The sequence below is a fragment of the Mesocricetus auratus genome, unplaced genomic scaffold, assembly GCF_017639785.1.
Source record: "Mesocricetus auratus isolate SY011 unplaced genomic scaffold, BCM_Maur_2.0 Super-Scaffold_100008, whole genome shotgun sequence".
NCBI lineage: Eukaryota > Metazoa > Chordata > Mammalia > Rodentia > Cricetidae > Mesocricetus > Mesocricetus auratus.
Window position 1 is genome coordinate 11,763,284 of NW_024429192.1, and position 27,176 is coordinate 11,790,459.

The following is a 27,176-nucleotide window of genomic DNA, read 5'->3' on the forward strand; positions in this document are numbered from 1 at the left end:
TTCCATGGCTCATAAAGCTGTCTAGACAATGCATTTTTTAATATATGACTAGTATTGCTTCCAAGATAGTCTTGGAAAAAAAAGCACTTTAGCCTTTTACTGTAATTATCATCCAGATTTAGAAGCCTTGCCAAACTATCATTCTACCGTGCTTCTTGTGATACTGAAATATTTTAAAGAAAAGTTCAGTCAAGAGCATAATAAATATGTCAGTCCATCTCTACAGAACCCACCGACACCATCTCACGCACAAAATGAATAGAACATTTCCACTGCCATCAGATACCAAGTTCACAGATTTGTCTAATTCCTCAAGCCATCTTTCATGGTTTATTTTTCCCTAACACATCCTACCTAACATCACTTTTTTTCTAAAATAGTTTATTATTTTATAGCTGTGGTTATTTTCCCTGCATGTACGTCTGTACGCTCATGCATGCCAGGTGGCGCCTGAGATCAGAAGAGGGTGTTGGAACTGGAGTTACAACATGGTTGTAACTGCAATGATGTGGCTGCTAGGAATTAAATCTGGTCCTCTTGAAGAGTAGCAATGCCCTTCACTGCTGAGACATCCCTCCGGCCCCACCAAAGTTGATTCACCTCGTAGCTCTCAGCATTTTAAACATTGTGACACAAGCTTGCTGTAGAATACGAGGCTATTTTTCTGTGAACTGCCCATCCCGTGGGTTTGCCTTGTCATCCTCTAGATACGTTAGTTGAATTGTTTCTGCACTGCAGACAGCCACCTTACTGTGGATACCAAGATAGCAGAGAAAAGACACAGTTCTTCACAAGTGCTCCCAGTTTAAGCGGTACCCTCTTTGGGACACAGTCTACCCACCCCTTCCCATGAGACAGGCTCCATTATGGGAAAATGAGCCAGGGTTTAAGGAACTTGGACAAGTCTGTGAACTTGGTATCTGATGGTCACCAGACACCTCTGATCCAGTCAGATCTCATTCTTTTGGGTGTCCTTGCTATTCATAATCATCACCACAAAAGTGATTTGACATGCTTACAGACCCTGACGCCATCGTCAGTCCCTTTGGCTATCAGCCCATGAGCTTCCCTAACTTTTGAGAAACATAACTACCCCTAGCATGCTGTGGAATGTCCAGTCTTTCAACGTTCATTCTTGTCTCCCTATAGCTTACTCCACCCAGCAGCCGGAGACACCATTCAGAAGGAAACCCAAGTGAATCCCTCTTGTATACAGCCATGCTCGTCTCTGCCCTGACGAGCTCTCCCTTGTTCTTCCTCTCGCTCTTTGTTTCTTTCCCCGACCCACTGGACCTCGCTTTTGCTCCCTGCACTAACCATTCCCACCGTCTGCCCCCCATCTTTTTAGTGCCGAACTTGGTATTCAGTCATCTCTTCGCCATGCGCTAGCCGTGTTTTTGCCTTCGCCAGGGAGTAAAGACTACTCCGGTGCAGTAGTACGTAAGCGAGCAGGACCACGCAGAGTCCGGCTTTCTTGGAAGACGTTCTCACGGGGGATGTATAATAAGATCAAATGAGTAAAAAAACATCTGGGTGCAAAGGGGCTAAAACGCCAACAAGCAAATACGATGTGTATTTTGGAGACCGGGACATCGTTTCAAATACAGTGTTCATGGGGTGACCCAGAGCAAGTCAGGAGATGGAAAGACAAAGAGAGAGACTATGATGGAGTGGCTCAATGGTTGGGCGAATGGTTGCATTGCCTATTTATTCATTAGCTTATATTGCACCTGTGTGTATCCCTTTTACTTCAGTGTTTATCCACTAAGGGGAAAAGCCCTGGTTTCTGTCTTCTCTGTTAGACCTGGTTGTTGGGATCATACTTAATGGCATATTATTCCTGATTACATACAGATCCCTGCCTCATCCTTTACTGTTCGGAGGCCTCTGACTTGTACAAGTCACTTTCTCCTTGGAATTTCTGCGGCTTGTATTATGCTGGTCCCCTGTTACTCATTCAGCAATTAGTATAGACTCTCTCATCCAGAATAGGCAACACTGAATGTGCAATGACAACTCAGTTCAATTTCAAACCAAGGTTGGGGCCGGCGGCTCACTCTTAATTGCCTGAGTCATGCAGCTTTGGTGTCTCAATCTTGTTATTTGTCATCTTCTTAAAGTGGAAGTCCTTGAGCTGGGTCTCCAGCTGGGTTTGTGGACCTTCCTCAGCAAGGAATACTTTAGCTGCAAATCCCCAAAATCTTTGGAACTCGTGTAGTGGTGAATAGTTTGGAGTCTTGACACTGAGCTGTGCTTACCTGATAGTGCACCGTGATAAAGCTAATGCCATCAGCACATAGATGCAGTGGATTTTGCCTTTCTGAGTGAAAACGGAAAGTGAGAAGTAAAAAGGCAAAGAAACGTGAAGAACAAGCATGTGCCCTGCCTGGCTTCTGGTTGTTGGGAAGTGTGTCAGTCACAAGGCCTTCAAGTCGCAAGGGATGCAGGGATGTGAGCTAACGAGTTATTTGGTTTTTGCCTCTCTTGTCAAAAGAGGGGAGGAAGGAGTTAAGAATGGCCTTGGGTACCTTACAGAGTATCTGCTACAGGAGTTTTTATTTTATGCCTTTCTCCTGAGAAGAGTGTTCATCAGATTTTTAGAAAACTTCTAAATGAAAAACTGATACTTCCTGCTAGCTAACATGTGTCACCAAGGCAGCTGGCTACACTAGTTCCTCATATCTACGGGAGATACAATCCAAAGGGCTCTGTCATCATACAGACCTCACATAATAATAAGTTCTGTATATGCTGTGTTTATTGATCTCCTTACATAACCTGTGATTAAAGTGGAGTGTGTACTCATGTGCAGAAAGACATAATTAACAGTCATAAAATGGGATTATAGCAGTAGTGTGATAAGAATTACTTAAAGTTTATGGTTTCTTTTTCTGGAGTTTTCCATTAAGCAGTTTTTAGACTATACCGATCAGGTAACTCAAAGTGAAACCACAGTATTGGAGAGTTAAATAGGAAACACATTCTAATTCTATGGCATCAAAAGAAGACTTTTTCTATACTCAGATCTGAATTAATGAAGTAATCAATGTGGAGGATAATTTATTTGCCTCATTCATCCTAGCTAGGTGAGGCCATGACAAAAGGAGCTTTAGACTGGAAAGATGTGGAAACCATACCCCTGTTTTCACTCCTTTTTCCTTTAAGTATATTTGTTGTGCCAGGTGCTTGGAATAGAGTATATGTTTGCAAATCTGGAGGCTCTGAAGATTGCAGTTTTGCTACTCAGAGTTCCTTCCCCAGACCAGGCCACAAGTATTTACAGTAAGAAAAGTGACTGTTACTTTAGAAGAATCCACTTAAAGCCTTTGAGACACCTGAACAGGGGTGTGCATAAATGAAGAACACATAACACAACTCTACAGCTTGCTGAATTTAAAAATCTGAGCATGGCCAGGTAGCTGACCTCCAAATCGGAACACCCACCCTTACCAGCCATCCTCTCCTGATACTCCAGCTTTCTTCTCACTGAATTAGACAACTCCTGAGCTTATCTGCCTGGACATTTACCAATTTTCCTTGTTTATATAAACTGGTTCGTGTCAGCAATCGCAGCACTTGGGAGTCTGAAGCAGAAGTATCCTGATGAGATCAAGGACAGCTTAGGCTACAGACTGAAACCTCCTCTCAAACAATATAAACAAACAAGCAAATAACTGGGCTCCGTATGATATTTGTGTTTAGCATCTAATAACCTTTTGGAGTGGTAGTGTACCTAGCTTTGTGTTCCTTTGCCTGTCCTGCTTTGCATATTTCTTGGGGACCATAGAAAGCAAGCTTCCTTTCTTTCATATTTCTTCATAGTCTCTGAAAATAACAGTAATAATCTCAGATACTGCTTTCCTTTGGAATAATTGACTTACCCGGTTAGGAAGCTACCAACCCAAAGAAGAAGAGAAGGCATGTTCATCTTGGGTTGCTTTCTTTTGTTATTGTTGCATTTTGTTTGCTTGTTGCTTTATTTTCTCTTTACTCCTGACTTTCATTCTGGGAAAATCCCAGAGACCCTTGGGCGCAGATACACACACACACACACACACACACACACACACACACACACACATGCACGCACGCACACACACACACTCACGTGCACACGAACACACACGCACCTTGCCAGCCCTCACAGGTCTGAGCCCGTCTTTTCAGCCATGCTTTTCTGGCCCTGTGATCTGTCACAGCATTTTGGGAACTGGCTTTTGGTTATTTCCACCGCTGTTGCCATGATGGCCTGACAATAGTTCACATTCTCATAACCATGGAGAACAAGAGTATCTCTCTGCCATTTCTTCTCCCCAGCTTCTATGATAGGAAGAAAAAAATCAGTTTTGACAGAGACTGGGAAACAATACATAAAACTTGTAGAAGTCTTTCATTCTTTCATAGGATACTTTAGAGCAGTGCCGGGTTCACAGCAGAACTGGGCAGGAGACCACGAAAGTCAGTTACCTTCCATCCGGTCTCCAAACCCCCAGCAGTGTGCCCACCGGAAAAGCGCGTGCTCACCATGATGTGTGGCTCCCATTATTCTGTTATGCAGAACAGCTTTACAGAGAAAACAGCCCTCGCTCCTCCCTGAGCCTCCACCCGAAGCCGCTGATCTTTTTACTGTCTCTATCCTTTTGCCACATACGGAATGTCATGTGACCACCTCCAAGAATGCCTTTGGTAAAATGCTTTGCATGACTTTCATAAGAAGGAATGGAGGCTGGCATGCGAATCATGCTATGAGTCGCAGCACCATCACACACAATCATTTTCAAGTTCAGCTTCGTCACAAATGCGGGTTCGCCTTTGTGATAGTGTTTGTCCTCCACCAGAGTAGCCTTGAAGGCTGGCTGAGAACTTCGTGTCGCCACTGATGTATTTCCTTGTTGCCATGTCCTTTTGACCTTATTGCTGCGTTGAGATGCTCCGAGGATGGTCAGGTGTTTCAGTTTCCTTCAGTAAAAGTGTTTCTCATTATTAGTGTTTAAAATGTTTGCTGTGTGTAAGGCATTTGTCGCCCTTTACAGCTGGGAACTTGCTGTGGCTACTCTACCGCCTTAGTCACCAATTGTCTCTCCGTGAGTGTGTCACGCCTGGTTCATAAAGAAATCACCCAGCCTCACGTTTTCACAAGCTTCTCCCTCCTTTTGTTTTCTTTCGTTATGCTTTGCTAAAGGATCTCGCCTTTCTTACACAGAACAAACCGCCTGGCCCTTCAGCTGGTGGTGCGAAAGCATTTTTGCCGCCTTTGAATGCTTCCTGATAGTCTAAAAGCTACAATTAGAAGTTTCAAGAATGGCATGGTCAGGATTCTTGGAGAAGATGCAGCATCATTAGGACACAATTGTGTGCCTCTGCTTTAAATAGTGTCCAAATAGATAATTGAATTCATGGACATCTAAATTTAATTCCAGAAATCAAAGCTATGGTAATAAGAACTGGACCTGAGTTCTCCTAGGGCAAGTAATTTAATTTCTCAGCCAGTTGAACTATTATGCATCTCAGTTCTTTGTTATTATGACAGTAAATTACACAGACAGATGCACTGAGGGACGACAGACTTGTAATTCCTTCTTTTTCCCAGCTAGATGCACACCAGAATGCAGATCACTTTATACCGCTCTGCCCACAGTCAAGGCTTCTGTTTGGAGCCTTAAAAGCCGCATTTAAGTAATGATGGAAGGTGGAAAGGCACCTTGGGGAATCCAGGGATGTGTTTTCTTCACCCAACCTGATAGCCCAGGATGAACCAAATCCTGGACCATACACTTGAACACTGTTACACCAGTCATGGGGCAAAATCATGGATATTTCATGGTTTTAAGAGACTCCTGGCCTGAGTTAGCTTTTCCCGCTGCCTTTACTCTTGAACTAACACTGACATTGGAGAAGCAGAGAGAGTTGTGACCGAGTTGGTTGCACAAAGAAGGTCCAGAAACAATAAACAGATGTACAGGAAGGAGCCAAGCACCCCTGCTTGGTTCACTAGGAGAACAGCCTTGAGACTGAATGACAGAATGCACTCCAAATAAAATCTGGGCCAGCTTTAGGTTTACTTTTGAAATATGGCTTCGAGTAGTAGATGTGTGCACAGAAATGTTTCTTCAGGCAATCAAGATATCAATGATCTCACCGCACTCATATCTAAGGAGGCTTATTCCATCTGATTACCCAAGCCAGTGTCTTATCTCCCCTTTCTCATCTATTTCTTCAAGGACTTAATGAAAATTTGATAATCTGCCGTAGCCTTCTGCCTGTCAACATGTCCTGCATTAACACTTGGCTAAATTATTCTGCTTAATTATTTCCTCTTTATGTTTGGCCCAAGTGTTTCAGAATATATTGTCCTTTCATCGTATTCCACCCAGAGTTGGGAAATTGTCCCCTGGAGAAGCCAGATATATAAAAAAAAATGTGAGTTCTGCATCCTGTGCGTGTACCCAAGGGCCCCATATGCATCATTCATCATCCAACCTGTACAGAGAAACCGTGGAGTGTGGAGGAAATCACAGCACTCCCTCGGGGCTGTCTATATTCATCTTTATACTTCTTTCTGCTTTCATTTCCAGCAGAATATCTTAACGGCTCTACTGCCAGACACTGACCGAACTTTCGGCTTTCTAGAGGCATCCTAAATCATGGCTGGGACCATCCCAACCTCCAGTTCAAATGCCACCTGATACAGTCTCTGACACCGGATGCACCCTCGCCCTGCCTCTCCCCAACCCCAACACTGTCATTACACATCATCATGTGGCAGCTAACATAACCTTCCAGATTCCCATCGCTTTCCCCATCTACAGGCTTCTTCTTGCTGGCCAGGATGGGCTTCAGGGTGATAATTCCCCTGCACTCGGTTGCTGGGGGCATTTACACGGGTGTGGCCGCTCCTCCGCCCATTTGTGGACTGCTTGTCATTTGACAGAACTGTGGCGGAGAGTTTCAGTCTCAGATACCCACCTTGTGTGGGTTTTGTGATCCGATCCAGTCCATCTCTCAACTTTCCCACCAGGCAATACAGCATAGGCATCTCCCTCCCTTTATCCTCCTACAGATGTTCTCGGCCAGCCAGACGCTTGCACTGGTAGCCAGGTGCTTTCCACAAGGATTCCTCAGTAGCCATTTAAGTGGTGTCCTAGACATGTCCTCTAGCAATTCTACCTTGCTGGTTGCTGCCTATCATCACTTACAGCCGTATCATCTCTCAACGAGTGACCTGATTTTACCTTTTCCATATGTGGTTTAGTTGGGGTCATGGTCGTCCTCTTTTTGCAACTATTAAACCAAGAAGAGCTATGTCCTCCTGTGAAACATTTTGTTAGACCTCAGCTAGAGTTCCCACTTAATCTGCTTTCAACCGTGTGTGTGTGTGTGTGTGTGTGTGTGTGTGTGTGTGTGTGTGTGTGTCAATCCCATGCTCCCTCACAAGTGACCCAAGTTCCTTGATTTTACTTTCCTAAACTTCCTTCCGCTGAGTCCCGCACTGCTGTTTTTATTTGCTCCTCCAGTGAAGACAAGGTAGTAGAAGTAGCGGAGGAGGAGGAGGAGGTGGCTGACGTTGAGGAGGAAGAAGCTGATGACGATGAGGATGTGGAGGACGGGGATGAGGTGGAGGAGGAGGCCGAGGAGCCCTACGAAGAGGCGACAGAGAGGACCACCAGCATCGCCACCACCACCACCACCACCACCGAGTCCGTGGAGGAGGTAGTCCGAGGTAATTCACTATTGGATTGTCACTTTTAAATGTCCTGGGGTAAAAGAAAGCAAAGCGGGAGAAAACTGATTTCAGTCAACACTACGCCCTTTTCTTCCCCCTCCCCCTGCCTGGGCTTGGTTTTCCATTGGTGTTGGTTTGGTGTAGCAATCGGTTGAGCTATCGGTTTAAACTAGTACAAATCCCGTTTGCACAGTTTCTCCTGTGCCTTGTGTGTGTTGTTTAAGGAGCCCTAAGCCGTTTGATGAGACCCCACCCAGACCAAAGGCATGGAAACTGGCCAGTGCTATGGGTCCTGCCCTGGTGGTAGGTGTTGACTGCTCGGCGTTGCCCCGCCTCTGTGATTGGAGGAGATCTCCTTGACTGGAAAGACTAGAGTTTGGGTCATGTACTGCGCTGGGCTTGTAGACAGTTTCAATAAATTCTCTTTGTGTAGTCTTCATTAGATTTTTACTAACTTTCCACAAGATTTTACTAAGTCAAGTTTTTAAAATCAAGAGTCACTTTATTTCCTGCTGTGAAATTCAACATGGGTGATTGCATGAGTTGTTTAATTGGAAAATATGACGTCACCATCTTTAAGAAGTAGTTGTAGTTCTGATGCCTAGACTCTTCTACTGCTAATGTTCCTCCTAAGAATGCTGTAAACCAAATCACTACAAAGGCTTTTCATCAGCAGGAAAATGAAAGCAAATATCCATTTTATATTAAACAGCCAAATGTTATGCCAACTAATGTGTTTTGGCGTTGCGATGTTTAATAGATATGCACTGAGCTTCTTTCCCCCACAGCAAAAGCTGCCTCTAGAGCTAGATTTTAATGAATATGGGTTGACTTAATTTTAGTGTAATGCAAATGATATTAACTTTCATCCACAAATGCTATAACAATGTAAGATTTCCTTTCCCTTTTGGTTAAAAAGTATGATTACAACTCATTAGAGTTTACTACGGGACACGATCCAATTCATTGTTAATTATTGTTAGTTACTCCTTTCCCATGCTGCATTTTTAAGAATGGTATTGAGGTATGATTTCTATATCATAAGAGGAACTAATTTTCAATATATAACTCAGTGACTTTAAGAAATGTACTCAATTATTTAGTATCACCATGGTCTAGCCTAAGAATATCTCAGTACCCCAACCAGATACCTGCCCACTCACAGAGTTGATTCTCACAACCCCAGGTTCCCATCTGAGTTGCCTCTTTCTGAGTCTTTACTACGCCAGTGAGGGTGTTCGTGCATAGCTTTGACTGACTTGTGTCGCTGACCAGTGTTTTGGGATTCTGTGTCGTTAGCTTGGAGCTCTTGTTGATTAGTGATTCTGAGTTGAACATTCGGCCCCCACTGATGGAGCGGAAGCATTGTGTGTTGTTAGGGAAAGGAGCGTGCAGTTCCACGTCCATGATACAGCTATGTCATTCCCTACCGATACAGCTTTATCATTCCCTACTTAAGGCAGCTTCTTACTTATTTGAGCTTGTGAGAGAATGCACAAGTAGAGTCAGCCTTGATCTGAACGAACTGCTGGTCTTCTATGCCTGAGGCATCTTTTCCCAGACAATTTTTCAAATGTCTCTTGAGGCCAAAACTGGCAGATCTGGCCTAGTGAAATTTTTTAGCCCTAATTTTCTTGGCAAGGAAAGAGGTGATTTTTGGGGGGGGGGGGGTTGGGTTGGTTTTGTTTTCTTCACCTTAGGGGTTTTTTTTTCTTGGTGGCACATTGCAGTGAGTGATGATTCTGCACTGGTGAGGTATTTGGAAGTGGAGAGCGCCTGTTCGGCCCCTGCCCTTTTATCATTCTGAAAGGAGCAGGTGATGAGCCCACGTAGGCTCATGATGGTCTCGAGTGCTTAGACCCAGGAGGAAATCAAAGCCAAGCAAACACAAAGTTGCCTGCCCCGAGAAATGAGAGCACACTGACTGCTTCAGGAGGCAGGATGAGCTTCCCGGTTGCCCAGCGAAGGTTGCTAAGAGTAGGCGGCATTTAATTCACCACAGTCAGTAGAAAACAGCAAAACCAAAATGATGCTTTGGTGGAAGGAGAGGGACGTGTTTGCAAGACAGAGCTAGTTGACATTCTTCGTAAGAGAATCTGAGACAATTGGGCTGAGACCAAAAGGTGAATGTGTTCAATTCCAGGTTGGCAAGTATGGGTGCAGAGAACATGGGGTTTGTTCTATGAATCCCAGATGGGCAACGGGTGGTGAATTTAGGCTCATGTTCTAACCAGCATGGAATTTTCTTGAGATAATGTGGTGACGTTACCTCCTGGGTCATGTTGTCTGCTGGATTTGTCCCATCCCTTTCTTTTTCAGTTTCACATGTAATTTAGTAATTTTAAATGGTTTCACGTGTAATAAGTAGTTTTTGATATTCAGACAAAACTTGCAAAGACATGCACACTCTGGGGGGCATCTTTCTCTTGAAGGCCAAAGTCTATTAAGAATTTAAAAAGAAATCTCCAGATTAGATGTTTATAAGACAAAATTCAGGGCAAACACTAATTTTAAAGATAAGCAGGACCTAGGGAGTGGCGGAGCTGGAAGAATACATGCAGCACAGGCCGGGGGTCCTGAGTTCATATTCTCAGAGTCCACTTAGAAAGCCAGGTATGGTTTCATGAGCCTGCAACCCAGAACTGTGGAGAACAGAGACAGGAGGGCTGCTGGGGGATGCTGGGAGATGTTCAGTGAAAGACCCCCGTGCCAAGGAGATAAGGCAGGAAGTGTTAAAGCAGAAAATCTAACAGACTACACTGGTTATACAAACGTACACATACACCATACATGTACACACACACATGCACGCATGCTCGCACCATTCATCCTATAAATTGATTTATTTAAAATGTAAATCCATTCATCCTATGTAAGGCTTATGAAGTGGACCAAAGATATAAGTTGAAGCAAATCTTTCTTGGATAGGGGCCTAAAAGAAACACGCTGTGTAGTATATCTGCTAAGGATGCAGATGTTTTCAATGGTTTAGTGAGTGTATCCACTAAGGATGCAGATGTGTTCGATGGTAAAGATCAAAGGGAACAAACCATCCCCGTACATTCCTAGTATAGAACGTGCACACTTTGTAACTCTTCTTCCTACAAAGCCTGCTTCTGTACCCTGAAAGCAAACACTGCTTGCAATGGCAGGATTGCAATCACATTTTCAATGTTAATGTTTCAGCCCCTGGAAGGAAATAAATGTGATTTACAACCATCTCTAGGAAGAAAATCGCTTCATTATCACCAGCGTCTAGCGACTAACGTGAGTCCTTACTGTGCTTCATAAGGACTAGGTGCTTTCATCCCCTTGAGGAATGAACAGGGGAGAAAATAGAAGCTATTTGTACATGGTCATAAAACTTCCAACTCCAACTGTCTGTTCTGCGTGACTGATTTCAGAGAGAAGGGAATTCTTTGGAGGTAAGCAAGTCACTGCGGAGTTCATCTGGATCTTTGCTTTGCTAATTAGGAATGTGTTGACTGTCAATCAACGGATGAAGTTGTTGCCAGCTAAGTAAAGCAGCAGTCCATGTAGACCCTTGCCCTCGGTTTTCCAGTTCCTAAGCCCAGGATGTCAGGGTTTTCTCAACTCTGAAATGTGGGTTTTGTGGTAACTGCCATAGCCTTCCATTTCACCTACCCAATTTTGCCTGTCCAGAGAAACTATATTTTACCCAATGTTTATTTATCCCACAAATATTCTTTGTGCCTCTGCTGCCGACTGAAGTCTTTGTGCCCGCGGAAAGCACAGCAGGGCTAGCACAGACATGCTCCCGCCTGCTGGCAGACTGTGCCAGATCCAGGTTGGAGTTCTTTATTGCAGATATAAGTTTTCTGGCTCACCGTTCCCCCTGGCCTTTTAAGGCTAGAACTCTGCCTTTTAAGCCTTACAGTGATATGCATCTCCACTTTAGGTCAAGACAATTAAGTCTTAGGGAAACTTTAAAAATATGTTAGTCATATAACCGGTAAGCGATGAAGACAGGATTCAGACCTCATGAGCTAGGTAGGCTATTTCAGTTTTATTAAGCCCGAGCAAAATTTTTACTTTTTCTTTCTAAATACATACTATTCTATTTAAGTTGCACCCCTCAAAAGTGCTTGCTACATACATGGTTGCATCTTTTATTTCTGCTCAGAGCATTTCTGGAATTTTTATTTTTAAATTGAATGATAATAATGACTAGGGGTCAGCTAATAACAGATGATTAAGGGTCAGAGTACTATATTCCTGGGACCACAAATAATATGTTACCTATTTTTTAAGACTAAGGTTTTCCTGGGAAACTCTCGGCCCCATATATTTAAATATTGTCTCTGGCTCCATTTATGCTATGAAGCTGGGTAGTTCCAAAGGAGATTGTGTTGCCTGAAAAGATCTCTCTCTCTCTCTCTCTCTCTCTCTCTCTCTCTGTCTCTCTCTCTCTCTCTCTCCCTCTCCCTCTCCGTCTCTCCCTCTCTCCCTTTCTCCCTCTCTCTCTCTTCCTCCCTCCCCCTCCCTCCCTCCCTCTCTCTCTCTCTCTGTGTGTGTGTGTGTGTGTGTGTGTGTGTGTGTGTGTGTGTGTAGGTGTATATGCAGGTACATATTCATACATGTGCAGATGTCTATTGAAGTCATAGGACAACCTCAAACGTTGTTCCTCAACGTCCCAAACACCTTTTGTTTTCGTTTTGGTATTCTTTGGGCAATGTTGAGAGACTAGGCTAAATGGCCAGTAAGTCGCAGGGACCCACCTATCTCTGTATCCCTAGGGTTTGGATTGCAAACAGTACCACCTTACCTGACATTTTTTAATATGAGTACTGAAGTCAGGTCATGTTTACATAACAAGCTGCTTGAGGACTGAGCTGTCACCCTAGCTCCAAATGTAATGTTTGCAGGAGACATTCTCATTTTATGGCCATGGGCCAGATGAGGAACCCACTTTTTAACCTGCCTTATGTGAATGCTGAAGTTACCTTGCACATTTTCTGAGAATGACTTTACACTGCCTATGCTAAGACTTAATGTAATACCTAGGAAGATTTCCACTTTGTTGCCCAGGAACGGTTGCTCAGACTGGAGTCCTACTTAGCCCTACAGCCTTTGAACTGCAAACCTTGCATGAAGCCAGTAGTCCCTAATTCTCAGTGTGTCTTTCTGTAAAGTTAGGGTTAACAATACCTCTCTAATATTTAGTTACTTTGTGAGAGGCGAGTGACACAATCCTGGGAACCACTGAGCACAGTTTCTAGTATACATTAAGTACTCAGCCTTGAGTCTGTGGTCATTGTGGACATAGTCCCCATTCTAACCCCTTACAGATTCTGAGCATTGTAATGTTTACTACCAGTTAGAAGTGTTAAAGGTAAACCAACAGATTGGCATTTTAATTACAGTGTGATGCATCTAGGATCTGTTGGTACAACAGTGCTGGTGTTTGTAGACAGCAGTCTGTTACCATCAAAATATACCATGAACTCAGGTTCTTGCTTAAAATAGTTTTATGTGTGTGAATATATTCCACATATCAAAATATTTGCAATTAAATTTTATATCTAGCAGAAAACTGAACAAGATGGTACTAAATGTTACCACATTTCAAGATAAGAGTTTTTATTCCTTTCGACTATTTTATGCCTTGTGGAAGAGGGACACCAATACTTTTTAAACACTTGTGTTTGTGAAACTAAAAGCAGCCATCTGAACGCTGGCTGCTTTACTGTAGCTGACTGACCTTGTGAACAGTGAGTTCCTGGTGCTCTGCTGATGTTTACTGAGAAGCACCCTTGGCTGACTGGAATACATCCCCCAACAATGATGAGGCACGTCTACATGCATTGCTTACTCGGTGCAGAGCGATATAGACATCAGTAGCTCGGGTCCTTCTGTGCAGACCTGCACAGTCTTTAAATCTGTTCACCCTGCGTGGAAAATGACATTGGTAGCCTGGAGGACAGAAAACGCGTGGGAGTTTTCACCTAAGGCCCAGTGAAGACGTGATTATAAAGGGAGAGGGACTGACCAACTGTAGGAGTTGCATCTGGCAAGCATTATAAATGAGCCAAAGCCATGCTTGTTAGCTTATCTCTCCTGTCTCCACTGTTGCCTCTTTGTGAAAGCATGACACAAGGAGTGGAACTCATTGGTGGAATTCTTGCTTTGTCCAGTGTTTAACTTTTTTCATGGCTTGTTGTGAACATGAGCATGAATGAACTCAAAGATGTGACGTGTGCCTGGGGACCAGACAAAGGACAGCAGTGCCTCCATCGGGAACCAGCCACAGGCTTTTACCTCTCTGCTTTGACTAAGGCAAAGAGAATGTGCTCACGTGTAGAGGCCAAAGAACAGCATCCATGCAGTGTCGGGAGGACGGGCGGCCGTGCTGACAATACGCGTGATGGGTGGCGGCCTGCTGTTTTGTGCCTTATGACATAGAAGTCAATGGTTCTGAGGCATTCCATGCATGCCTTGCTGGGGCTGAGTGATGCATGCCAAGTGTTCTGTGTAGCTTCACTGTCCCAGGCTGGAAAGCCCTTTGCAGCGATGATGGTGCTTGAGATCCAAGACTGGGGAGTAGAGGCTTACGGAGACCGAGGAATAATATACACATGTGCCTGTCTTGTTTTTAGTAAGAACACCATTGACGTCTAATTACCCATCCATAACGTGTATAATTCAGGGGTTTAGGATGTGTGCCATAAAAAAATTTTGTGCTTTAAGCACAGTTGTAAGTCTACTTAACAGTTTAGGATTTTAAAAAAAAATCAGTTCCTTAAAATGCAACGCAACAAGTTAGAGAGCAGTTAACTTAACTATTAAGTCCAGGAGTGTATTGGCTTGGGTAACATAGTTATGTTTTTTTAATGGAAATATTTAGTTCCCTTAATAATGAGTGTCCAGAACTTATAAGGCAGGGCGGATTGCAGCGTAAGCACCTGTTTCTGTTAACCTTCAGCCATCAGGCACTTCTGAGGATTCATCTGGGGCTGCTAAACATTTAGACTAGCCTAGCATGTCTGTCTTTCCTGAAGATTCATCTGTGGCTGCTAAGCACTCAGGCCAGCATATCCCGTGATCTATTAGAAGAGTAAGAATTCCAGAAGAGATGGGATTACCTAAGTCTCAGTTTCAAGTGTTCACAGTCTCCTGTCTTTCAAAAGACAGCAGCCCACATGTCAGACTTATGATGTAAAACGTATGAAGAAGTAAATGGGTTTAGGGCAGAAGGACTATGGCAGCTATGCTGTGTTTACAACGGTCCAATTCTAACATCCTTGGAAACCAGGATGTTTTTCTTCTACTTACCTCTCGTTGAATGCAACTTTTGAGATGGAATATAACATTTTGAGGTATTTTAAAATGTTTTGTTTATTTTTATGCACATGTATTTTATCTACATGTGTGTTTATACCACGAGGGTGGGGGGCAGGAGAGGGTGAAACTGGAGTGACAGACCGTTGTGAGCAGCGGGGGGGGGTGTTGGGAACCAAACCCGGGTCCTTCCTCTGCAAGAGCAGCAAGTGCTTTTCACTGCTGAGCCCTCTCCCCAGCCCCGTAGCTTGAGTTCTTGACGTTTGATGATACCAAGCAACATTGCCCATGCTTCCTTCCTTTCTGGACACTTCCTAGCCTTTGTGACCCAGGATTTCAAAGGTGTCAGTGGCTGCTTCACAATAGCCTTGATGGGCGAAGCGACACAAATCCCCCTGTTGTTTGCTTGTTCAGAGCTCTTGTTGTTAGGCTCAGGGGAGTCTTCGCTCTTGAGGGCTGGCTGATCGTGCGTCATCGGCTACCTAGCTGCCTTCCCATGGGACCCACCCCCTTCACCAGGACTGTGGCGTGTGCAAGAGCACACGAGAGCGTGCACGCGTGCATGCACGCGCACACACGCACACAATAATGAGTTGATTTTTTTAAGCTTAAATATGTGATTACTGACATAAGCTGTACTCAGCCTCATCAGAATATCATCTAAAACTCCTAACCCAGTGTTTTTCACATGGTAGGTTGCCAGTGAACATTTTATAGTATAAAAATGTACTATAATGTAAAACTATGGCTGAGCCACTATTTAGTAGTAAGGTAAAACCAATATTAGATGAGATCTATGAAACAATCTAGTAACATGCTTAAGGACAGGAAACTACAAGAAACATCAGTTTAAATATGACATGCACACAGGAAACTACAAGAAACATCAGTTTAAAATATGACATGCACTCTGAAAGCGTGTACACCCGCACATGCATGATGTCTCTGTGTCTCAGTTCCATGTGCTAAAATTACTGGTCTGCACCAGGCCTAGAATTGATACATGCTACCATGCAGGTTGTGAAGTATGGAGGAAACTCTTCTTAGTTTGGGCACGTAGAATCATTCTCCATAATACTTTGTGATAAAAAACAAACATTGGTTAACGTCTAGACTTTAACCAGGAGTGATACTGTTCTCAACTTGAACCTGTGTTTCTTTTCTGTTGGAGACTGTGTATGGCAAGAAGCCAGCTACTGTGGAGAGGTGGCCGAACTCTGTCTTCCTCAGTCAGGGTCATATTTCCAGACCCCAACTCACTGGAAGCATTCTTTTATTCTCAAAAGTACTGGTGCTACCTAACATTTCTTCCCAGAAAAATGCTGTGGAAGAAAATTATGTTCTAAGTTTAGTTATTATTTGATTTTTATTGGTTTTCATCATTATTTTCAAAATAAAAATGAAAGCTTTGGTGAGTTAGGGAAGATGGTCACTAGAATTCATGTTTTGGAGAAGTGACATTTTCATAGATTTAAATACAAGAGAATTATCTCGGTATTGGATTTAAGGCAGAAGTGTTGATATTATTTTGATGTTAAAAACAGCTGATTGTATAGAATGGAGTTAATATATATTGATAATTGGTTAAATATTAGTATGTTTTTCTCAATTCTGAGAATCTTCTAACATATCCACCATTTCCCATATACATGTGAACTTCTTTTAATAAACCAAACTTTTTTCAACTCGTACAATTCCTCCACTGTGATACTTTTAGGATGCCACTGTATATTGTGTCTTTGATGTAAGACATTTCGATAACATTTAATTAAGGTAGTTAGTCATTGTGGCTCATTTGGGAGGCTGAGACAGGACCATAGGGGTTTCTTGCCTACCTGAACTATATCGTGAGACCTCACCTCTGAAAACACGGGCAAGAAAACCACAACCTCTCACACTAGCACACGGTTGCGTGGCACTTACCAAGTCTTGCTATTCACCTGAGTCACCCACAGCTTTCGCTGAGCCTACACATCTGGGGAGGGACATGGGCGGTCATAGACACTTCAAAGAAACGCCAACACCATTTTCTACCTTCTGTGCTTAGAGGGTTTTGGAATAGAGACCAGAAACAAGAGACTAACAGGGAACGCTTTCCTTGTCTGGTAGCTTTCCATTTGCGTCCTGTTTTTTCTCTGAATGACGCGGTCAATCCTTACTAGACTGTGAAAACTAATTATTACAGGACTGAGGAATTTTAGGAGTCATAACCACTGCAGCTTGACACACCAGTGGTGGGAGTGTTTATATGAAGGAAATAGACAAATGACAAATACTACAGGTTTTTTTTTTCTGGATAAACACAATTTTTAGTAAATCCCTCATTCAGATTTCCCCACTACAGAAGGTCTACCTCATTCTTACCTTGTTCTAGTTTTAATCTTGCTAATCCCATGCTGTGTGTCAAACAGGAAATAGACACCCAGGAGCACTGAGTAGTGTAAAACTCATTTTACCGGCCCATCTCCTTCAGGTGCCACTTTATAAGAAACTTTCCAGTAGAGGGAGGTATGAGAATCAGGTCAGGTCTCATTACAATGACAAAGACCGGCACGTTTAAATACAAAGTCTAGCCATCTGAAGATACCTGCTACAGTGGTTATCAACGGCCATCTGGGAATCAAATGGCCCTTTCACAGGGGTTGCCTAATGCCCTCTGAAAACAGGTGTCTAAACTATAACTCATAGCAGTATTAAAATTGCAGCTACAAAGTAGCAACAAAAACAGTTTTAATGGTTGAGGGTCATTATAACATGAGGAACTGTGGTAAAGGGTCGCAGCATTAGGGAGGTTAGGAACCACTGTGCTAGAGACTTCTGTCCCAAGTCAGCACTCACCTTCCCCCTGAGTCTGTAGCTTTGATCCAGCGCAGGGCTGCTGGTGTGATCTGTTGGTATTTCCCCCTGTATTTGGAACATGAGACTTGGTGTAAAACTTCAGCTCCTGCTTACTGACATAATTGGCATGATTATATTTAGTACAATATGATTATGAGATAATAAATATTTGATCATTTATTTCCTGATAGATTAATTATCTTTTTATGACTACTCGTCAATATCACAGCACATGATGAATGAAATTTCTCTTAGAAGTATGTGATTTTAGCATTGGAAAAAAAATGTTCTTTAAGAATGGCCACTTTTTTCTCATGTGTTGATTTAAAATTTGTTTCATCTATAAGATTTAACAAAATGTATCTACAGAATACAATTTTGGTTCTGGTCAGTTAAACTCTGGGAGTGTCACTAAATTGCAGGATGTAAATTTGTATTAACAACTTAATTGCATTTTTGAAAAATAAGTAGTTTTCCTGCTTATTTTGTTAGTATTATAATGGGGGGATGTTTTGTTTGTGTTTGTTTATTCTTGTTGTTGCTGCTGGTGGTTTAGCACTTGCTGTTTAGACTAGGCTGGCCTTGAGTTTATCCATATCTTCCTGCGTCCATCTTCCAGGAACTGGAATTGGCAGGTGTGCACCACCACACCTGGACCATGACTGTTTGACACTGAAGTCAGCCTTTTCCTTTTTTGATTTGCTGAATGTAGACCCCAAAGGGAAACTTATTAGAAGTATTGATGGTCAACACACTTAGTACTGCTGATCTGAATGCCTTTACCTTTTATTTTCATTTTATTTCACTGTCAAGTGAGACTGGTAGTGATTTACTGCTAAAGCCAACTGTATTTACCTTTCTACTCTACAATTAGAGAAATAAAAGCACAAAATAGGGGATTTTTTCAAAGTAGTATATCTGTATTGTCTATTTCTGTTATATTGTGTTCAATTAAGCATGTTTTTTGGAATGTGGAGAAAATCATGCTTTGGGAATTTTCCCTCAGAATCTCAGGATCTACATGTCTTAATTTTATGCATTAAATTCTAGTATCAGAAGCAGCTCGATCCAGTGGTTGTCTGTCGGTGCAGAGGCAGGGGTTGCCCTTTAGTCCAGTTCTTGCAGTATCATACAGACCCACCCCTAACCTTTCCCCCCCACACTGTCCTCTGGCACTGTTTTATCCCTTACCTAACCTGTGCCCAGAGTTCTGCTACTGTTATTCAGCAAGCTTCAGAGAGCAAGTCCCCTGTATGGAAGCCAAAAAGCAGTCTGCAAGGTTTGGGTCTGGGGCAGAAGACCTCAGTATTTAGTGCTGTGAGAGGCATGAACTATGCATAGATTTTGCTGCCAGGCTCTGTTGACTGAGGGCTATGCCCGTGGATGCAAAAGTTCTATTCCCCTCGTGGCCACACTAGAATCAGGTGCACTCTCGTGAAACTTTGGGAAAGTCAGAGTCATTGTAGATGCTTGTTACACAGTGGTTAAAGTCATGGGAAAGTGAGAGTCATTGTAGATGCTTGTTACACAGAGGTTAAAGTCATGTGTCGGGCTCTCCAGGGCTAGACACTTGCCTGCTCTTTGGAGATCTTTGTCTGGTTGATTATGGTGTGTTGATTGGCACAAGTGTTCTGGATGGGAATGGGGCATCTTCTGGGATACAATGTCCAGGTGCATAGTATCTCCAACCAACAACTGAGCAGGACACGGAATAGTAGTAATTGAAGGTAGTAGTTGAAGGCAGATAAAGAAAAGTGGGAATATAAAATATTTCATGAGGTAGGAGTGGCCTCAAGAGCGTCCTCCACTTCAGGGCCTAAGGAGTTTCTTTATAGAAAGGGAAAGCAGGATTTCACTTCAGTGGCTGTAGATTTGTTTTATCTGTTTGTTTGAAGAAAGTTGTGTAATCTCGCTATGTTCCAGGGCAGTATAAGGATGGAAATTTTGGTTGATGGTTCTCAGAGATTATCTTCTTAGGACTCAACAGTCTGCATTCCTTTCTTTTACTGTCTATTTCTAACCTAAAGGCTCTATGTTTTATACAGATTTTATCTTTTAGAAAGGTGCTTTCCCTTAGGGCGACCCTCCCCCCAGAAGAGATGGGCTTATTGTTCTACTTCCAGCAAAAGCAGATAGTATGGGGGGTCTATAGAGTTCTAACTCCTAACCATAATTAACTTTTAAAATGCACCTGAATGGATTATTGCATTTTAAGCCACTGGGGATTATGGAACTAATTTGGGGGGACAGTGGCAAGACAGATTAACAGGTAAAGTGTGTTTTAATATAAAACAATGTGAGGTATATGTTTAGAAATTTGAATGTGTTTGCTATATGTTACTGTTTAGAACATTATGGGCTAATGGTAAGATTAAAAACACACACACACACACACACACACACACACACACACACACACAAACTGTTGTAGAGTTACCACAATCGACAGTGACTCTTGCAGATATGACTTACGTTTTCAGGTTTAATTAGTAGACAGACTGGAAGCCTTAAAAATGGATGTGATTAAATATATGTGAGTCTAGATGATCATTTACTTAGGAAAACAATCATAGTTGGTGAAAGCTTAAGCTTTGGCGTCACAACGCAAACGATCCTTTTACATCCAAGTTGACTCCAAGTCATTTTTTAAGAGAATTTTTTTTGATGTGCAGATACCTTTTATCTTTAAGTCAAGAATAAGATCTTTTCACTTCTAGCCAAAAATCCTTTAGCTGCTACTGCATCCTACACATTAAACCATCCGAGGACGACTTGTTTAGTGTGAGAGGTGACTCTGAAGTCTGGGTGGGTGACTAGATCCCTCAGTGAAGACTTAGCAGGTGTCACCAGGTTACCATGGGCAGGTGCGTTCTTAAGATGAGTAAGTATGTACATGAACAGCCACAAGGTGCCTTTTCATGCTAAATGTGGTTCCCCACATCTCCTCTGATTAGAGGTGTGCTCTGAACAAGCCGAGACCGGGCCTTGCCGTGCAATGATCTCCCGCTGGTACTTTGATGTCACTGAAGGGAAGTGTGCCCCATTCTTTTACGGCGGATGTGGCGGCAACAGGAACAACTTTGACACGGAAGAGTACTGCATGGCGGTGTGTGGCAGCGTCTGTAAGTGGACCCTCCCTCCAGCCTGGCCACCTTTGGTCTCTCTCGCCACTGGCTCTGCTCTTTGTAACAGACTGCGTTTTTCCTTGTTCTTGGGAGTGGGCCTGTTGCTACCACTAACCAACCACACTCCTGTCAACATCTCTAATTACCAGAAGTCTCACGGTATGCTCAGTCATGAATGCATCTCTCCATCTATTTCTAATAAAGCATGGCCTTGGGTGTATCCTTTTATAGCTCTGGTAGATTGTTCTTGCAAGCTGTAGGAACTTCTAATTGCTGCTCTTTACAAAAGGGCTAGAGTGGCTTTTGTCTTCATTAGTCCTTCCTGCACATTCCTCCTCCGTGTCTGTCTATGTACCTGTGTGTTCATGCTTCTGCATGTACACGTGTGTCTCTCACTGGAAGCTGGCTTATGAAGCTTCAGTTGCCTTGACGAGATTGCTGTAGTGAATTCCTTTGTTAATTCATAACTTTTTTTGTTATTTTGTTCATGAAATTTGATTGAACTGAACTCATGCTGCCTCAGATGCTGTCTTAGTTAGGGTTTCATTGCTGGGAAGAAACACCATGACCAAACCAACTCTTAGAAAGGAAAGCATTGAATTAGGGCTGGCTCACGCTTCAGATGCTCAGTCCATTGTCGCCATGGCTGGAAGCATGGCAGCATGTAGGCAGACGTGGTGCTGGAGACGAGCAGAGAGTTCTGTGTCTGGGTCTGGAGGCAGCAGAAAGAGAGAGACACTTGAGCATCTGAAACCTCAAAGCCCACTCACTCCCAGTGACACACTTCCTCCAACCAGGCCACTCCTCTTAATAGTGCCATTCCCTGTGGGTCTATGGGGACCATTTTCATTCACATCGCCGGAGATGCCCATGTTGTTCCCTGAACCCAAAGCACGTATATTTGTCAAGCTTTTGTTATTTTTTTTCCCCTTGGAAATAGGTAGAAGAGGCCTAAGGATATGAATCAATTAGTAATAGTACTTATTGTGAAAGTATGAGGACCTGAGTTCAAATCCCCAGAATGCACTTAACCCAAATGTGTAGCCTGTGCCTCCACAATGCCAGTACTGCTAAAGGGAGGTGGCGGGGGTGACAACAAGCAAATCACCTGAACTCTGGCACCAGCGAGCCTGGGCCACACAGTTGAAGCTGACTGACTCAGACAGGTGCAGAACCTGTCCTGGCCCTGAGATTTATCCCCGGCTGCCACATGGGATCCATGGCACGCACATGCACACGTGAGTGCACATGTGCATGCAAAAAGAACACTGCTAGCAACTTTCAATGGCCTAAGGCTGAGGGGCATAAGGTGCAGTGTCCCTTTGGAACACCGAGCTTTCTCTACTATGGGGAGCAAGCATATGGAGTCATGATGACGTCAGTGCAGGGCAAAATGTTTCCCAAGACAGTTCTTAAGATGTCATGTCTCAGATACATGGGATATCTGCTTTGGTTAACAGCCTTTCAGGTTAAGCCCTCAACTGTGTGTGTGTTCTTGACCACAAGTTAGAAATGCGAATTACTCAAAGATCTTCGTAATTGTGCATTTCTCTTCTGAGAGATCCTTCCATTTTATTCCTGGATTTACACGGAGGCAATCCCTTCCCAGAAACACTTGGGAAAAAATTCTTAACAATTTTCCAACCAATCATAAAATCAAGCAAAACAACAAAAGATTTGCTTCATTAAGACCTTAAGTTGTAAAGTAGCCAGTGTGGGTTGAGACCTGGAAAGTTCTTGCCGGTCTCCTAGGAGATGATGCTATTTCGGGTTTTCTGTGGAAATAAGTGTAGTAACTCTAGTTGGATGAGCACAGGTACCCTACCTCAAGAAACACACCCTCATTTTCACCTAGAGGTTAACTGGGTTAGGTGACAGGAAGCACAATGAGGAATTCTGTAGCCGGGAGCCTTTATAATAAAAGACCTTTGTTGCTATGCTCTTAGCTGGGAGGTGAGTATTTCCTGGTAAAGTTCTAAATTTTCCCCCTTTCCCTAAGGTAGGTTATTTTCTGGAATATCATATCCTGGCAATGAGGGAGTTTGCTTTCTGTTATTAGCGGAGATTAATTCACCTCAAGATTTGGACACTATCTTGGTCTCTCTGGGCAGGGAGTAAAATGTTATATGCCTTCACTAGGGGTTGGGCGATGCATGCACTTTCCTGAGTGATTTGTAAAATTTCAGTGCTGCCAATAGGGATTTATTAGAGAGGGCCAGTGGTTCTGACTTAGTTTTTACAAAGCCAGTTGACAACCTATCAAGAAAGCAAAGACAGAGCTGGGAATGTAGGTTGGGAGTATAACGCTTACCTAGCAGGTACCAGACCGGTTCAGTCCTCAGAACCATTGGAGGAAAGAGCCTGGGAGGGCTGGAGAGATGCTTCAGTCTGTAGAAACCTTGCAATGCAAGCAAGAGGACCAACCTAAGTCCAGGTCTCTTGTCACCTGCTGAGCATGGTGGCCCAAGTCTGTGCATTCTTGGGATGCAGGGACAGGAGGATCCCTAGGACTTGCTGGGTAGCCAGTCTAACCAGTCAGTGAACTACATGTTCACTGAGAACCTTTGTCTCAAGCAGTATGGCGAACAGTCATCCAAGACGGTACCCCAGGTCCCCACGTGCATGTCTGCACACCCTAGCGCACAGACATTACAAACACATATGGTACACACATGAATAAAAGTCCATGAAGGAGGAAAGAGAACACGGCGGTTGGAGGTCAGTCACGTGGGCAGAGAGTCATGAGTGGAGAGTGACGTGGAGAGGTCAGTCATGAGTGGAGAGTGACGCTTCCTCACATCGCCTGGCCAGGAGTCAGGAGTCTCTGTTGAACAGGTGACGATGCAGGGGCTGCTGTGAGGAAGGCATTGAAGAGAACTGAGGAAAACTGGTGCCTAGGAGGGAGAAGAGAGCCACAAGTCCTCCAGCAGCTTTCCTGATGTCCTGACAGCTGTAGAAGCTGCAGCATTCTCCAGGACTAATCCCTACTGGGGACACGTCTCTTCTGTGTGCACCTCGGTTCCCTGCTCCAGTCTTGTTTTTGGTTGAATAATCTTTTGCCCCATTTTGTTTCTTTCGATGAATCATCGTATGAGTGTGTTTCTGCCGTCATTCCCATGTTTCTGTTTTTGTTTTTAGTTATGTTCTCTCGTTTTCTCCATAGCATCCAAAAGTTTACTCAAGACTACCCGTGAACGTCTTCCCCAAGATGCTGTGAAACGTATGTTGTTGTTGACTTGGGGGAGGGGCAAGGGAAGGAGTGTGTTGCATGACTGGATGTGAGCTGCCTTGCATGGGTTTCGTGGTTCTTGACCCGACAGACGCCTTTTAACAGACAGTGTTTCCCATTGCCTTGCCCGTCATTTCATCCGGTTTTACCAGGTAATTTCAGGATGTCGGGACGACAGCATTAACTTAAGCTACTTAGATTCTGATTCTTTTCTGATTCGTGTAGTTCCATGAAACATTGTTCATATGGTATTTATTTGGTAGAACTTTTATTTACCAAAAGCTGCCAATATGCCATAATTTAATGAAATTGTATTTGTCAATAGAGGTATCCCGGCCCTAAGAATATAATATTGTGTATCAAAGACAAATTTGTGTTCACATTTGCAGTTTTGTGTGTTAAATGACAATGCTTAAGAAGTAAGAAGTCAGTCACCTAGATTTCAGGATATCCCTTCTCCCCAGAATGCATGTTGGTTGGTGTGAGCAGCTCCCCTTTCTTCTCTCCCAGAATGCACGTTGGTTGTGAGGGGCTCTGCTTAAGGTTTTGTTGACAGGAAAGAGAAAAGGAATCCCCTATAAAAAGGTTTTGAGGTAACCAAAGACTCATGGTCTTAACAGTGTTTGTTTTCTGGTTGCCAAATCAGTCTAATTTCACTTTAAAATGTGGTATCAAACACATCAATATTCATTTTTAAAATTTAGACTCTATTTAAAAATAGATTACCCTCTCTGGGGATGAGCTATATTGTTGATACTTACTAAAGCCTGAAGAGGAGACCCAATTTCAGTTGGATATTTTATAATTAAAACTCACCTTTATCATCATTATCCTTAGGGAGGGGGTATCTTAATCTTAGAGCCAATAAAAAAACAAGCAAAAAAATAACATTTTTTAAATATAGTAGAGATGATTATATACTTTTCAAAAGATTTTATACTACACAGTCGTTTTTCAAGCAGGCCTTCTTAAGATACTCCAGTTACTTCAAATAATGGGAAAACACTTGAAGGATGTGGTTTTTTATTGACACATTAAACCTGTGTCCTGCTATTGTGAAATTTTTCCTCTAAGACATTAATTTGTGTGTGTTGCATTGTTTCCAGTATTTTCAAAGACAGACAATCTTTTTTTCTGGCACACTTGTGTGCATTTTCCTGGCATATGGAAAAAAATGAGGCCTACAGCACTTACCGAGTTTTCTGGCAGCATCAGACACAGGAGGACCACGTCCAAAACCTAAATGACACTGTGGCTGTGCTCAGCTCCAAATGGCTCAGCGCTTGGTTCTGACGTGTTTTATGTTAGACAGCTTCTGATGTTTGAAAAGCACATTTAAAAAAAAAATATAGGAAACAGTGAAAAGCTGAAAAAATAGTGACACCCCTCCCCAGCAATGCCAGGCAAGTGAGTAGTGGGCATTTCTTTATCTCATCCTTTTTAAAAATGATGGTGATTGGCTCTCACCAGTTTTATTTCCTTTCAGTATATAAAAGATGGTCAGTTTTCACTTTCCTTAATTGATAAACCTCATTCATAAAATTATGATTGCCATATACTGGGAATCTCACTTTCTCCTCCCACTTGCCGTTCAGACCCTGCCGCCCCTCCATCCTGGGGGGGGGGCGGGGATGAAGTGATTTTAGTCAGCGACCTTTCTTGTCTCCCTACAGAGATCATTCAGTCACAGCAAGTGAAGGGTTGTGCAGTTCTAGGAGCAACATACGGGAGAAAGCATATAATTTCGAGTTATTTATAGCCCTGTGGCTGTGCTACCTTATTTATAGCAAAGCCACACATTTGAATTGAAAAGTCATGGTCACCTGGAGGTCAAATGCAGATTGCAGACTCAATTCAGAGGAAAAATGAGCAGAACGGGTAGCGGAGCCAGCGTGTTCGGTTGGACAACGCGGGCTTAGGCTTTGCTCCTTCACCCGCTTTGAGTTAATTGAATGGCATGGTTTCGCTCTGAGCTGGCTGGTTTTTATAGATGCTCCATCTGAAGGGCTTCGGGTGGAAAAATAAATGCTAAGAGGGCTGGGGGAAGCTCTTCCACCGAACCGCTTTAAGACTACGTGTACAGAGAACCATGCGCTTGGTCCCCATCATGAGCCATTTCCTGACAAGACTTACTGCTAGAATCAGGCATTGATAGACTTTCTGTTTTTGACATGAAAAAAAAACTTTGAAAGCATCACAATTTTCAGGGCATTTGCTGTTTGCTGTGGCTCTCACAGAGGACTCTCCACCACAAACGGAAGTGAGGGGCGTGAGGCTGAAAAGCCGTCGTTTACTCATAAACACGGGTTCATATCGCTTTGAAAGGACGTCCCATTGGAGGTAAAGAACCGCTGTTTCTGAGGTCAGTTCTCCATCTCTTTGACTCCATACCCTGGCCTTGCCTCCAGCCCCTACAATGCAGTGTTTGTAAAACAGTAAAATCACTATGTAAATATTTGACCAGCTGATATTTCAAATGGGAGACGAGCGTTGCCTGTCCACCTACTGTCCCCATCAGACTGCATCTCAGAAGGCAGGCAGCTGAACTCCACGATGTGCACAACTATCATCACACCCATTTTTATCCAGCTGATGGACCCATGGGCAATCTGCCTCCGTTTCTGGTTACTTTGTGTCGGAAACATTGCCACAAAGGTTTCCTCGCCTCAGTGTGCTTGTCATTTTGTTTCAAGAGAATCCACTGTGGTAGTCCATTCAGTCTACATATGGGTGTTTAGCAGTGTCCCGGACCCCTCCCATCTATATGCCATTGTCTGCCTGTGATAACTGACATTCTCCACACACTGCTAACTATGCGCAGAGAGCGGGGTGCACAAATCCCTTCATGCTCTGGGCTCCAGGGGTCTGCCAGGCTCTCCCACTTTATCACCACGGTACCTCTGTTCCGGTTCAGTATCTTCTCCACCCCGACCAGGTATGACTAGGTTCATATACAGATACA

The 27,176-nt window shown here is 43.3% G+C and overlaps 1 protein-coding gene and 1 long non-coding RNA gene across 7 annotated transcripts in view; one reads left to right on the forward strand and one right to left on the reverse strand.

The window, feature by feature from the left end:
* The window catches only part of LOC101836288 (amyloid beta precursor protein), a 213,964-nt gene that overhangs the window by 109,231 nt on the left and 77,557 nt on the right, over nt 1-27,176 (forward strand). For 2 of the 6 annotated variants that reach the window (XM_040750547.1, XM_040750548.1), the window contains exons 6-8: nt 7,515-7,720; nt 20,815-20,982; nt 24,149-24,205. In XM_040750547.1, coding sequence (XP_040606481.1) covers nt 7,515-7,720; nt 20,815-20,982; nt 24,149-24,205 — 431 coding nt within the window. The remainder of the gene's footprint in view (nt 1-7,514; nt 7,721-20,814; nt 20,983-24,148; nt 24,206-27,176) is intronic. The other 4 variants (XM_040750549.1, XM_040750550.1, XM_040750551.1 and 1 more) reach the window with 2 other exon arrangements.
* LOC121141907 overlaps nt 7,576-27,176 on the reverse strand; it is a 36,993-nt gene continuing 17,392 nt past the window's right edge. Inside the window, exons 3-5 of the long non-coding RNA XR_005878855.1 lie at nt 21,601-21,697; nt 17,861-17,926; nt 7,576-7,754 (exon numbers count right to left, since the gene is read on the reverse strand). This is a non-coding gene — a long non-coding RNA (uncharacterized LOC121141907). The remainder of the gene's footprint in view (nt 7,755-17,860; nt 17,927-21,600; nt 21,698-27,176) is intronic.